The sequence below is a fragment of the Melozone crissalis genome, unplaced genomic scaffold, assembly GCF_028551555.1.
Source record: "Melozone crissalis strain CALT ecotype California unplaced genomic scaffold, PUWL_Pcris_2 ptg000016l_1, whole genome shotgun sequence".
NCBI classification, from domain to species: domain Eukaryota; kingdom Metazoa; phylum Chordata; class Aves; order Passeriformes; family Passerellidae; genus Melozone; species Melozone crissalis.
Genome location: NW_026535794.1, coordinates 44,557,211 through 44,571,140, shown reverse-complemented (window position 1 = coordinate 44,571,140; position 13,930 = coordinate 44,557,211). Strand labels below are relative to the sequence as shown.

Here is a 13,930-nt window from a genome sequence, read left to right as displayed (position 1 = left end):
CTGTGAGTGAAAGGTTCAGAGTCTGCTGATTCTTTCTCAGCCTGGGGACCCAGAGGTCAGCTGCACCAAACTTCCAATCCCTTTGGAACTTTCACATTTCTTTAATTTATTTTTTTTTCCCCACTTTATTGACTCATTGCAAGTATTTCCTGTCTCTCAGCTGGGCTTGACTCCTCAAAGGTGCATTTTCAATTTATTTTTTAAGGTTAGAAAGCCACACATATGGACCCAAGCCACCCAAGCATGCCCCAGTTCAGTCATATTCTGATCAGGTTTAAATGACTCAGCTTTTGAAGACCACCCTGTATGTGAACAGGCCTGACATTTGATTCTGGGCAAGCCAGACCAGGTCCTGCCTCAGTTTGATCAACATGATTGCCAGCAAAGTGGGGTTAATGAAGTGACTGTGACTGTCTAATCCCATCTCAGAGGCTCCTTTCTAAAATTTTTTTTAATTTAGTCACATGAGTTAGTCAGCTAGCTGATCTGAAAATCATTTTAGCATAAACTCAGACTCTCCACTGTTTCTAGGTTTTAATTATCTTTGAAATCAACTGAATTATTCTCTGTCTCTGAGGCCAGGGAATAGATTTCTGTCAGTAGGATCACCTGCTCATGCGTGAATAATCCCACCAAACCAGTCAGACCCCTTAAGTAAAGGCTGATGAGTGCACACCACACCACCACATGCTGATGTTCTGATTACTTTTGTAGTGGGAACACTCATTCCCTGGACTGGTATTTGAGAAGTTACAGGCAGCTCCTGAGACATAAGCGTACACAATTTCTTTGTTTTACTAACTCCCACCAGCCTCCTTTTTTTTTAATGCTGTGACTGACTGTCAGTAATGAGGCAGCCCAAAGGGCTCTGCTTAAGCCACCATGGCATGGCTTGACATTGGCTGCAGGCTCACAAGGAAGAGAAACCCAGGAACAAATTCACCAAGAGGTGGTTAACACCCATCACCACGCAGCAATTTGGAACACATCTGCAGTGGCTGGGAAGAGGATGGCAATCCAGTTTTGCTGAGATGTTTATCCCATCTAATACATGTGTAGGAGGGAGTCCTTCCCTGAAAGCTGTTCCCCTGAACATGTGTAGGGATTTCAAGGTTTATTCATATGACTTCCTCTTCCCTCCTCCCTGCATGGCTTCAGTTCCAGTTTTCAGACACCAGCTCTGCAAGTGAGGTACCTCTGAAGTCTCCAGTGACTGGATCTCTCTTGGTAACTCTACAGCATGCCTGTTGAAGTAGTCCATGGTGATAGCATTATTCCAATAGCTCAGGTTGTTCTCTGGGTTAGATGTCTTCTTCTTCCTTCTCATGCAGCAGACTGTCAGCAGAACTGCTGTTAATAGAAACATGCCAAAAATCTGGTTATTTCCTTTCAATAAGGACTCCTCAGTACCATGGATTTTTGTACTTTTTGTTACTAAAGGGGAGGGCTGGTGACCTGCATTCATATGCTTCAGTCTCAGTCAGTCCCAGCTCTCTGCTAGCAAACCCTACACAATTATGTCAGAATCTGGGCCAAGCAGATGAGGCTTTGGGCTCGGCAGAATATGCAGTTTTTTTCTTTCTTATTGATGTGAGTGTATAATCTCCAAGATGTGGCTGGCTGATTAATGAAAGCTTTGTTGTTGTAACTGATGGCAATTTAATACCTAGCAGGGATTTATAGACCCTGTAGGAGAGAAGGAACTCCTCAGGGACTAAGATGCTTCTGTGGGGATCTTTTCTGCATCTGGTGTGTTCAGGGGCTGCAGAGATGAGCACATTAGCAAGTGGGCAGTGAGAGATACTTGTCCTATTTCAAACAGCAAATTCATAAATGCCACAGTTGTGTGGCTTCAATACCAAAAGCTTCTGTCCTGAAGTGCCACTGATCCCTGCCTCTGTTGCCTACCATTTGTAACTTGGATTTTGGTTTGTGACCATGTTCCAACACATCAGCAACCAGCCAGAGGAACAGATGGGCTCCTGAGTAGGATGAGAGAGGGGTAAGGTGGTGTGGAGATCCCTGTGGCACCAGTCTCACACACCTTACCCTTCCAGGATAGTGTTCATGCCAGAGCTGGGGTTTTCCTGCCTGTCTCCATCAGCTGTGGGATGTGGAATCTACTGATAAGGGTAACCTGTTCCCCCATGTCTGCCTGGGCATTGGGTAATGTCTGAGAGTGGTTTTTTTCCTCACTTTCAGAGCACACTTAAACTTTTACAGTCTGAAATATCTGAACTAAAAGTAGAGCAGCTAGGCAAGACAAAGTGACCAGCAAGTGAAGCTCCTGATGTTCAGGAGGAGTCTGTCTGGTCCCAGGGCCACAGGAATCCCTGGGCCCCAGCAATGCCCAGGTAATTCTCTCCCAGCAGGCAGCTGAACATAAAGCTGGCTGAGTGTTATTTTCTGGAATTGCTTTCAGTTTATCCATCTCTGTTGCCATTCAGATGGGTAATCTTGGCTACTTTAGGAGGGACAGGCAAACCCACAGCAGCAGACTTACTGCTCCCACCAGCCCTGGCTCAGGCAGGAGCTGGGGTGTGTGCAAGGATTGGCTCAGAGCTGTGATGTGTGAGCTCTGTCTGCTCCCCTTACACCTGTGGAATTCATTGGCCAGCTGTGTTGGTAACCCACCTGATTTATACAGACAGGTAGCTGCACATGTACTTGCTTTGATTTGTACCTGTGAAATAGGAAATGCCCTGCTGTAAATTCCCTCTATCATTTCTAAATCCCTCATGGTAGAAGAGAAGAGAGAAAATATTCATGAAGCAGAAAAATATATTGTTTCCTCAGCTACAGGTAAAATTATGTATTAGAATGATAACTCAGAGGAAAGAAAAGACTGCAGAGAGATCATTGCTGCTATGTATGTTTTGCAGCTACCCATGTGCCATGGATCTCATTCCTTATCCCATCTACCACAGAAAAATGGCAACACAAAAGTGCAAGGCTAGAGCTCTATTAAAAAAAAAAGAGAATAAACCACCAAGAATAATAATTAAAAATTTTTTTAAAAATCAATGTCTTTCTGTTCAGGCAGTTCTGTCACTAACAACTTCATTTGCTGACAACCCAATAGTCTAAATCCTGCTGATGCACCTCATGGTGGGGGTGCAGAACCCCCTCAGAACTGCTCTCCCTGCTGGGGAAATGCCTGTCCTCCTGAAGGGCTGCACCTTTTATCCCTACATTGGCTGCTGCCCTCTCCGTGTCCCAGCCCAGCCTGCAGGCTTGGCCAGATTAGAAAGTGATGCAGGGCTTGCATTTAGCCCTCACCACTGCTGGTGAGAACCAACAGCCCTTGGAGCTTTTCAGTATCCAGCAACAGGAGATCCATACCCAAGGCACAGAGCATTTCTGAAGGCGCCTGAGGATGTGGGAGCTCCAGTAAAGTCAACTCTGTGCAAATATTTTTTTGAAAGCCTGAGGTTTTACAGCTTATAAAATATTGTGGTTGCTGACAGAGAAGTATCAGATTTGGGGTTTAGGGGCTGGAAAGCCAGTGACACTGAGTTGAGAGAGATCCCAGCTTCTTCCAGCAGGAAATGGCCTTGTCATGTTTAGATACAAACAGCAATAATTCTCCCTCTCTTAATTACACTCTTGGCCTCCAACTCTGGTGCACACACAAGAAAATGGATGGAAGAGCATGGAAAATGGGTTCCTGAGCTTCCACAAATATGTATTTCAGCAGAAGGATGTCTACCTAAGCTGCCCCAATTCAAAGCAGAAGAGACCTCATTTGAGAGGATGAGTGAGGACAGCAGGGCTGGAATGGGGCTGGTCCCTCTTCATCTTATATTGACTGCCCTTTTCACAGAATCATAAGTTGGAAAAGACCTTTAGGAAAGTTGAGTCCAACCATTAACTTAACACTGCCAGATCCACCACTAAGTGACAGCACTAAATGCCACATCTACCACATAACATGCCATATTTGGGGCATATTTTAGTGAAATTAATGTAGCCAACATAGGACCTCCCACTTCCAGAACACTAAGACCATGGTACAGCTTTTATATTCCTAGATATCCTTTTGTTCCCATTATTAGAATTACATGTATTACAGAAAAACTCTTCCAGACAGACAACTCTGATGTCCAGGGAGGCCATATCAGGTGGATGAAATACACAGAGGGCAGAGATGGCTTGGAAGGCACAAATGGCAGAAATGACAACAACAGAGCTGAAGAGAGAATTAGTAGCTGCATCACCCTGTTCATCTATCCTGGTATATTGTGTGGTTAACTCTTCCCTGGTTTTCAAGCAATTCTCTGGTTGCTTTCTATGAGTCAGAAAATCTCAGCTAACTTCCCTTTGCCTGCTCAGTGTTCAAGTCGACAGTGAGTGCCACGAGGAGGACATGTCAGTGTTGTCCCTGTGTCAGCCTGAAGTCCCTTGTACAGAGACTGTGACAATGTGAGGAATTATCAGGGGTCTCTGGAAGTTCAGAGATACTGGAAGCATTTCTAACCCATGTGTTTTCACATGTTAAGGGGCTGAGCTGCTGAGGAGCTCCAGCTCTGACATTGGACATTCTTTGGCATAGGGCAAGTTACATCTGCATTACCTGTCCCCCCACCTATGACATAAAACATCCCACAAATGGGAGAAACAAGATTCTCACAGATTTACAAGTTTCTAGGCTGGTGGGAAGATGCCCATCACCTACTGTCACCCATCTAGCACCTGCACACCAGGAGACTTTCACCTGTTACCTTTAATATAATCTGTATTTAAGATATAGCACATCTCATAGGAAAATACTCAGCTTTATTTAAGGATACAGAGTGACCAGATGTCCATCCCATTCCCACAAATTTTGTTTCAATGTTTAATTTCCATTGTGGGGACATGCTTACACTACTCTTGTATAAGTACTTTCACCTTCAACCATCACTTCCTCCATGTTCTTTTGCCTTTTTTATTGAAAACTTCCTCTATGCTGTCAGAAATCTCTCCTATATATGTAAGCTTCAGCCTCTTTTTGTGCTACATCATGGCATAAGTGGAACTTGTTGCATTTCTCCACTCCTGAGTAATTCCATGTCTCTTTTCTAATCTCTAGTGGTTTTTTTTTTCCAAATATAACCCAATATGATTATATACCACATCCAATCCAGCTTCATTAATGCAGTGTAAGGAGATCATACCAATTCCCTACAGTTTTCTGACAGTCTTTCCCTTCAACTCACTAAAATATTTTACCAATCTTACACAGCTGCATGCTCCCTTCCCCCACTTTCCAGCCCCCCCGCAAAACACAGTGTTAACAGACCTGAAATTGTAAGCACTTAAAAGTCATGCAATGTTCAGGGTGAAGGATCTTCATTTACTTCTTCCTATGCCTGCAGATCCCAACATAAACTGAGTTTAAAGAACATTTCCCTCCATGACTAAAAATGCTTTTTCCTTATTTTTTTTCTATTTCCCTGGTTTCCTATATGTAGCAGTACATACTTGGCTGTGATAAAGGTATCAGGATGGATTTGGTTATTGACTACAGCTGGAGACAGGAGTCACTCCAGCTCAGCCTGAGTTCACACCTGGGGATCAGGCTCAGGGCTTGGGATCTCTCTCACTTCAGACTGGAAAGCAAGCATAGGTTTTGTGATGGAGAAGGTGAGTGAGGTAATTTTGGAAAGCATTCCAGTGCATGAAATGTGAGCTAAGTGAGGTTAGGCCCAAGGCAATTCTTCACATATTCTCTGAGTTCTGCTGATGCCTGTGCTGAGAGGCTCAGCCTTCCTCTCGTGTTCTCCTGTGTCAGCAGAACTGACTGGATAAATTGACTCCTGTGCATCTGATTTGCAAGTTCCTGTTCTCCCACATTTTATTGTGTCACTCTGTAGTTCCAGTGACGCAAGAACCAGGAGCCCAAGGACTGGAACAGTGAGTTTTAAAATGAGCTCATATTGTTCTTGTTCTGCATTGCAGAGAGAGGCACCTACACATGTACAACAGCATGTGCACAAAAATGTTCAAGGCTGCCTGAAGGACACTGCAAACCCAGCTCAAACTGTGACATGAAGAAAATAATGACATCACTGTTGTATATGATTTTGCTTTTCTGGGAAAGGGAATGATACAGAATCCTTCGTTTTTGCAGCCCTCCCATGGCATTAGCAACAGTACTGTCATTATTTATACCATGAAACTGAGCTGCCAAAAGGTGAAATGATTTCCCTAAGTTCATGCAGCAGACATGGCTAGTGCATTCCTACTCAAAGCATCATTCTTCTAGCTAGCAGTTTCAGGGATTTCAGTGGGACTCAGAAATCTGTGCATCTGTAAAGAAGTATTAATTGTAAGGGTGGGAGGCTAAATCCCAGCTCTTTTTAAAGCAGGGGAGTTCTTGAGGCACAGATCTCCAGGCTTGTGTTCCAGCCCCTCAGCTGTGCCACCAGCACTGGCTGGTGGGACCTGCCAGTCCCCAGTGGGGCTCAGATGTCAGGGCACAGTGCTGCTGAACAAACACTCTGCTGCTTCCTGCCCTTTGGTGCAAATCCCCACAGCAGGGATGGGCCAGCAAGGAAACCCCAGCAGGGTCTGTCCTCTGTGAGGAGAAGTGCTGCACCCCAAGCACTTCCTCCAGCGGGGCTGAGGAGCCAAAGGCTCCTGTTGTTGCTCTCTAGCAAGTCACTTCCCCTGCTATAGAAGCTCAAATGCCCAGAGGTTTTCATGCAACAGATGCCTGTCACTAGATGTGTGACAGCAAGCAGCGTGTAGGGATCAGAGAGGGACAGAGACATCTTTGCAGTATCGTGATATGTTTTCCCTTCCAAGGACTTTTGGGTAGCACAAGCTGTGTCCAGAAGCCCTCCAAAGAAAGCTTTTCCAGCCTCCTTGTAACTCCTCACACAGAGGAGAGATTATATGCAAAGACACAAGGGCTCCTGGCAGAGGAGAGATGCTCTGGTCATGCACATCTCTTCAAAGGCTCTGGGAAAACAGGAGGTCAGCGAGCTGGCTCGGCTCCGGGCACCCCTCATTAGCAGGACAAGGGAGCTGAGTTAATTGGATTCCTGCAGCTCTGCAGCCTCATGCACAGGCTCTGCGTTGCCTCTCCTCACCTCTTTCCCTGTTTTTCCAGGATGTGTGGCTAACTTCCCTGCCTTGAGGCTGTCTCTCTGCCTGGTCCTGAGTGCAGGGCCACCAGCCCACAGCTGTAAGGGGTGACTTCCCTTCCCTTCCCACAGTGACTTCCCCTGTGGTTCGATCCCTCCTAAGGCAGCTCAGCTATTTCACAGCACAGGATTGTGCCTCTATAGCCTTTCAGCATCCCAAGGCAGGAGCACGACAATAGTTTTTTCTCAGTCCGTGCCTACAACAACCGAGAGAGACTCTCGGAAAACTTCGCTGTCTGAACATGAAATGAACACCAAATATCCGTTCTTCATCCTTCTCCCGGCGTCTCCCGCTCTAGTGCCAGCGCGGGCCGGCTGTCCCCGCCTGTGCCCGGGAGGTGGCGACAGTCCCCTTCGCACCGCGCACACCCAGCACAGCGTCCCTCCGGTGTGCGGCACGCTTTAGACAGCCAAACGTCGGGATGGAATCGATTTCCTTGATCTAAAGCCAGATCATTCCCAAAAATACCATTGAAATGCCTGCCTGCCGTTCGTTTCTGCTCTGAAATACATCCGAGGATCCCCGGATTTTTAAAGGGGAGTCCCAATGAAAGCCATCCTCAGGAATCTGGTCTTGAGAGCAGGACTTAAATACCTGAATTATTTAAACACTCAGTTGTATTAGTGCTCATGCAGATAACTTTCAAAACAGCATTTAACTTTTTTTTTTTAAATGTAGCTTATGAATACAAGAACCAGAATAGGCAGTCACATGAACACATGGCACAAATGAAAAGAAGAAAAGTGCTAACACCTCTATTTAATAAACAGTGGGTTAGCACTCTTGCTGTCAGACTTCTCATTATTACTATTGTTATTGTTACTGTTATTATTATTCACCTCATATATGGCACTCTGCATGCACAGACCAGTTTACCCACTGGCTATACTTCCCTTGCTTGTGTTGTATGGTTTTACACTTCTTATTTTGTATTTAGATATTTTCTATCCAGCTCAGCTTTCTTTCTGGATATTGGCCCAAAACGTAATTCTTGGAAGAATTTATTTGATCCTTTAGTTCTATTGATGGACAGACAAGGCATAGTTCATCAAATCATCAAATACTGCTGCTTCTGACCACATGATTGCTAAGTGCCACTTTCTCCTCCCCATCTTGCCCAGAAATGCACATGCAAATTCTGCTTTGGTTTCTCTTTGATTGCCCATCTTTTAGCCTTTAAGCTTTGTTCTCACTTGTGGTTTTAACCACGTTGACAATAGCAGAATTGATGGTCCCAGAGGTGTGACTCTAACAAATATGCTGACCCAATCCAATAATTTGCAGCTGCAGAAAGGATTAGTATGGTCCCCTCTCCAGGTCTACATTCCTGCAGCCTCATCCTTTCTGGGTCTCATGCTCATCTGACTCTGTGGGGAGCTGATTCAGCTCACTGGGTGGACAGAAGGTACCAAAGAGTAAAGTGAATATTTTTTGGCCACTTTAACAATCTGAAAGTGTCTTGGGGAGGTGAAAAGTCAGGCCCAGGCAGAAGAAGAGGGGCAGGATCAGGTGCCTGCACATCAGAAAGAGCAGGAGAGAGCAGCACTGTTCTGTTTGCCTGGAGTAAGCTGTGTGTGAGACTGGCTCAGGCAGCTCATCTAGCCTTGTCCTCAGTACAGCTCACAGCTGTAAATTACAGCATTAATACTCAGTGTTGTTGGCTACTACCCTTTTATGTTTCCTCAGGCAGCAAAGGCTGGGATAAGTTTGGTTTTGTTTCACTCCAGACAGCTCAGAATAAGCACACCCCATGACAGCGAGACTCCAGAGAATATGCTGTCCCACCAAGCTGATACAACCCAGCTAGGCATGGGACATCCTGGCAAGCATTCACAAGTTTGATCATAATTTCCCATGTGTTTTTTGTAATTGAATCAAACAACAGGACCCTGAGCCAGCTCTGGAAACCCAACCTGTCTTGGTCCTGCAGGTGGCTGACTCCAGGTGTCTGAAGGCCAAGGTTTCTTTCTCTTCCCTTGGCAACTGTAAATTGGAATTAAAATTGAGGAAACCGGTACTTTGGTTATCAGATTTTAAAATCTGATAATTCATGCACTACCTGCAATGAAAGATTTTATTGCACTGGAAAACAGGTGTTTCCTGAATTATTAGTCATCCAGATGTTATTAATCCTTTGGGTTAGCAGTGGGCTTTCTAACTCCAATTTCAGGGCAGCAAATACTAGTTCCTAGATGAAAGCATTGCTGTCTGAAAGAATCACTGTCTTTGATCAAGTTTTTGATCACTGTCTTAAACCCTTTGGAGTAAAGCTGCCTCATATTCTAGAGTTGTTCAGGCTAGTGTTACACACTCAAGTGGAGAGTTACCCCACAAGATTTTTAATAGCAATAGAGTAAGTATGCTTTGACTGTAACATTTTGAAGTTAAACACTTTGGTCAGTGAATGTGATGCCTGTACATCTCATCCACTCCAAGCTGACCTGCCTCTGTTAGGTCTCCAGCTAGTCCTTGAATTGCGGGCCAAAATCTGAATATTAAGGAAAGAGAAAGCGAAATAAAGTGGCAATTAACTTACAACATGAGGATATAGGGACGCTGATAGCCAGAATGATCCAGGCAATGTCCATCTTGCTGAGACAGATGGTTGCTCTGTGCTGGGGTTTGTCCCCCTCGGTGACATGGGAGATGTTTCCTTGCACACCTGGTTTCCAGGTCCCAGCAGGAACCAGTCTGTTCAGGAAGTTCCCGGTGGCGGTGGAGCCAGCTGTGGACGTGGGGCTGGACAACCTGGTGGCAGGCACTGAGGAGAGGGCACTGCCTGGTGACGTGGCATTGGTCACCGCGCCGTGCTGCGTCGGAGTCAGTCCCTCGGCGTCTCCCGCTGCCGAGGACGAGATGCTGACGTCAAAACTGGTCTGAACCGAGTGACCAGCTGCTGCTGTAGCAGATCCAGAGCCAGCAAACACAGGGACATTTGTACTGAGATTCAAGGTTACCCAAGAGTGGTTTTTGCTCAGCATATCCCACATGCCATAGCGGGTGGGTTTAAAAGGCACCGACACTGCTTCAGGATCAGTTGATGGTCCAGCAGTGGTGGTGGCAAAATCTGCCTCCTGCACTGCTACCTCGGTCCCATCCCCTCGCTCTGCTTCCCTAAGGCTTCCCGAGGAGTTGCGGTGGGGAGATGGGTCTGAGTGTGTAGTTCTTGCCAGCCCCATTCCATTTGGATCGCTGGATGCTGTGGTCTGGGACTGAAACGGGTGATCTGTGAAAGGGCTCCTCAGGGTAGGGAAGGGAGAGTGCACGGTTGTCTTTAGGTAAGGCTCTGTCGACTCTGAGAAGTTGCCTTTGAAAACCTGGAATATTTTCCCCTTGGGGCGAGACTGTCCTGAGTACAAAGCACTCTGGTTGTACAAATGGTAAGTTTCCTTCTCGCCGATGCGAGGGCCACTCTCTCGCTCCTGCCCGGTGGAAGGGCCTTTCTCCACCAGGCTGATGGGGTGGGACATGGCTTGAGCAGACGTGGGAAAGGGCTCTGCCGTGGGGTGGTCTTTGTGGTGAGGTGTTGTTCCCATGGCTGTGACAGTTGTAGTGTTCATCGGGAAGCCCTGAGAGGAGGAGACAGTGGGAGACAGTACCTGAACAGAAAACACCAGCTCTTCTGTCAGTGCCAAGATCAGTAGAACACCTGAGGAAAAAACACAAAAAGAGGGTGAGATACTGGGGAGGAAGGGGTTGATGGGGACAGCATGGCTTGTGTGTCTGGCAGGAAGGAATACCTTCCATATTCTGCAGAAGGACAGAAGAGTTAACATCCAACTTTGTCTGCTTCTCTGTGAAAGTAGGAAGAGAAAGAAATCTGCAGGAGCTGTGGTAACCCCATGGTCATAGGAGCGATGAGCAAGTTTACAGGGAATCTCTGTTGCAAGAAAAGAGAGGACCTTGCAGTATTGACCCATGTGAATCTTTAAAATGCCATAGGCAGATGATTTCCCTGGAGAAGTTAAAAGCATCCTACATTTCAGGGGCAGAAAGAACAGACGTCCTCATTTTCATCATGGCCAGGAGATGTCCAGATGAATGTCCATATCATTATGGGAAACCTTAGTCTGCTCACTCCTTTGGCCACAAAATCCTAAATTTGGCTGCCTCCAGTCTTGGCTGCCATTAAGCAATCTGTTTTTTGAAAGACCAGCTGCTTAGGCCTTGCTGAAAATTAGGTCAAGAAGGGATGTCTGATGAGAGGGCTACCTGGGTTATTATACATGCTGTGCTTTACTTAGTGACTTTGGAAAATCTAGTCACTCCAAATGTCAAAAATTAACAAGAAAACACAGCTATCCCAGCCATTTCAAAAAACATTGTGATTATTGTGATCAAACACAACTGTCCTTCGCACCCATAACCAAAGTTTGGTTGTAACCTGTTCTGTGCTCACACGTGCTGTGGGGTTGAATTGTGTGAATTTTGCCTCCCACCTCCCTCAGTGTTGCATATAATTTCACGAGGTGCCAGATCCACACTGCTGTGAACATCAATTCTTTCATTTATTCCTAGTTCGGCTAATGGAGGTGGGCAGCTGCAGTAGCATAAGCCTCCCTGGGATGCAGGGCTAATACGCCCTGAGTTAGTGTGACCTGCAGGGACCACATCAATCACATGTCACCATTTCCATATGTTGAAGCTGTCGAGTGTAATGTGGATCTCTGCCCACCAGGAAGCACATGGAATAAATCCATTTTGCACAGTCCACTGAGCATCATCAGATGGCACCATTAGCACTGTGCTAGGGTGGATTTCAACCAGCAGTGTCGAGGTGAAAAATGTTGTCATGCTCTTAACAAATCAGGGAGATGAGTTCGTCAAAACTGCAGGACTCCAAACTGGGTGATGGTCAACTTCCAGCCAGGACTGTGGAATGCCTTCCTGCCCCCTCCTCTACCCTTCCTAGCTGGCCAGCTTTTTCCATGAGCCTTGTTATGCCATTGAGTTCTACAGTCTTTGGGAGTGTCTGTTATGGGCCAAAGGAAGACAGGGACTTGGGAAAATGAAAGAAGATCTCTGATTAGATGTCTGCTGGCCTTGATTCTGTTTCATGTTGAGCAAATGCAAATGCAATGAAATGAGTTTATTCTGAATCCTAAATATCATTCACACCCATGCATGATCATTGCAATACATGTAGCAAAAACTCACCAAAGGAGCAGTATCTGTTCCTCTTACCCAGCTAAATGTTCTACTGTGATCACTACCCATCATTTCTGAACCGGAGAAGTGCAGAGCTCTGCAATCAAAAAAATTCAGCTCATCTTGCCCCCAGCAGACTCCTATTACTTGGAAGAGTATCCAGAAGATGAAAACACTGACTAAATAACATAGCGAGAGCCAATTACAAGTAGTACACTTTCCACTGCCTGATGCTAAAATTAGCTTTCTTTTTTTTTTTTTAATTTCTGGAATAAATATCTCTGCCAAATAAACCATCATCTGGGATACTGCTTCCCAGTTCCTAGCCAGCCACAGACAATATGCTCTTAGCAGAGCACCTATTCAAATTAAAACCCATGAATTCTCTACACTGAGATGCAACCAGGAGAGCAGATCGGGCTGTACCCATGGAGCATCACTCTTGGAAATAAAAGGCAGGAGTTATCCTCACATATTTGGCAGTGCTTATTCTGAGGTCAAGGTCAAAGCAGATATTCTAGTGTCCATATGGCTAATATTTCATGCCAAGACAAGTTGCTGCCACAGAACAAATTCAAAGAGGAAAGGATGACGATTTATTTTGGATTTGGTGTGTGGAGATAATGGTGCAGGAAACTTTGAGCCTGCTGTTCTGAGCACACAAGATAAAGTACATTGGCAGATATTATGAGATACTAGATTATAATGATTGTAATGACTATTAAAATTTTTGGATGTTCTTTGTGTGTTCTTTCTTCTCTCACACCTCACACACACAAAACCCCCATCACCATTGGATCAATGTTTATGTCCAGGATATTCCTGAAAGAATAAAGAACTTGTCAGCTCTTCTACATATCATGCTCTGCGGTTAGAAACCCTGATCTTTTGCTGAAAACCCACCTAATACCCATCTCCACATCTTGAAATACTGATAAATCTGAGGCTTGCCCCTATAAACATTTATAGTCTCTCTGGGGCAGTCTGTTGTGGTAACAGGTCACCACACATCAGGCATGGGAAACCAGATGCATTTAGCTTGTACCTTTAGGTGGCTTGTAAAGTTTGAATAAATATTTCTAGGAAATACTACATCATTAATTTATCTGACAATAAACAATAACTCCCATGACATTTGGCCATGCCAAGTTGTGGCAGTCAGGTTTTACTCATCTGCCGCTCTTGCTTTAAAAGCCTCTGCAGAGCCACTGTGGCCCTATAAGCTATAACTTTTTAGGACATTTTTTCTGCTGGTTGGATGGCCCACAGTAATTCCTTCAGTAACCACCAGAGCTAATCTATGCCCCTAACTACTGGAAAAATATTCAGCTTAGCAGATAATTGTAAAAATAGCCAGTGCTGTATATTTAGAGAGGAACAGCTGATGATAAGGACTTCACAGTGGGTTTTGTTGGCCCTGCTAAGTGGAATTAATTTGCTGGAAAGCAAAAGTAAAGCTGGAAATGGTATTTTTAGATGCTCTGCATCATCACCCAAGCATGCTCTGTCTGGATTTGCAGTGACTTGATTGCCTAGAGCTCCCACTTCCTTTTCTATCATTAAGGACAGGCAAAGTCTTGCAAAGTGGGGTTCTTACTGAATTCCCTGATACTGGACAGCCCTTATTGGCAACTTTGGCTTAAGCCTCAGA

At 45.3% G+C, this 13,930-nt stretch overlaps 1 protein-coding gene across 3 annotated transcripts in view; it reads right to left on the bottom strand.

Moving 5' to 3' along the window:
- TMEM108 (transmembrane protein 108) overlaps positions 1-13,930 on the bottom strand; it is a 162,184-nt gene that overhangs the window by 470 nt on the left and 147,784 nt on the right. For 2 of the 3 annotated variants that reach the window (XM_054273985.1, XM_054273986.1), the window contains 2 exons: positions 9,668-10,780; positions 1,196-1,350 (listed from right to left, as the gene is read on the bottom strand). In XM_054273985.1, the coding sequence (XP_054129960.1) occupies positions 1,196-1,350; positions 9,668-10,780 (1,268 nt within the window). Of the gene's footprint in view, positions 1-1,195; positions 1,351-9,626; positions 10,781-13,930 lie in introns of those variants that run through there. The other variant, XM_054273987.1, reaches the window with a different exon arrangement.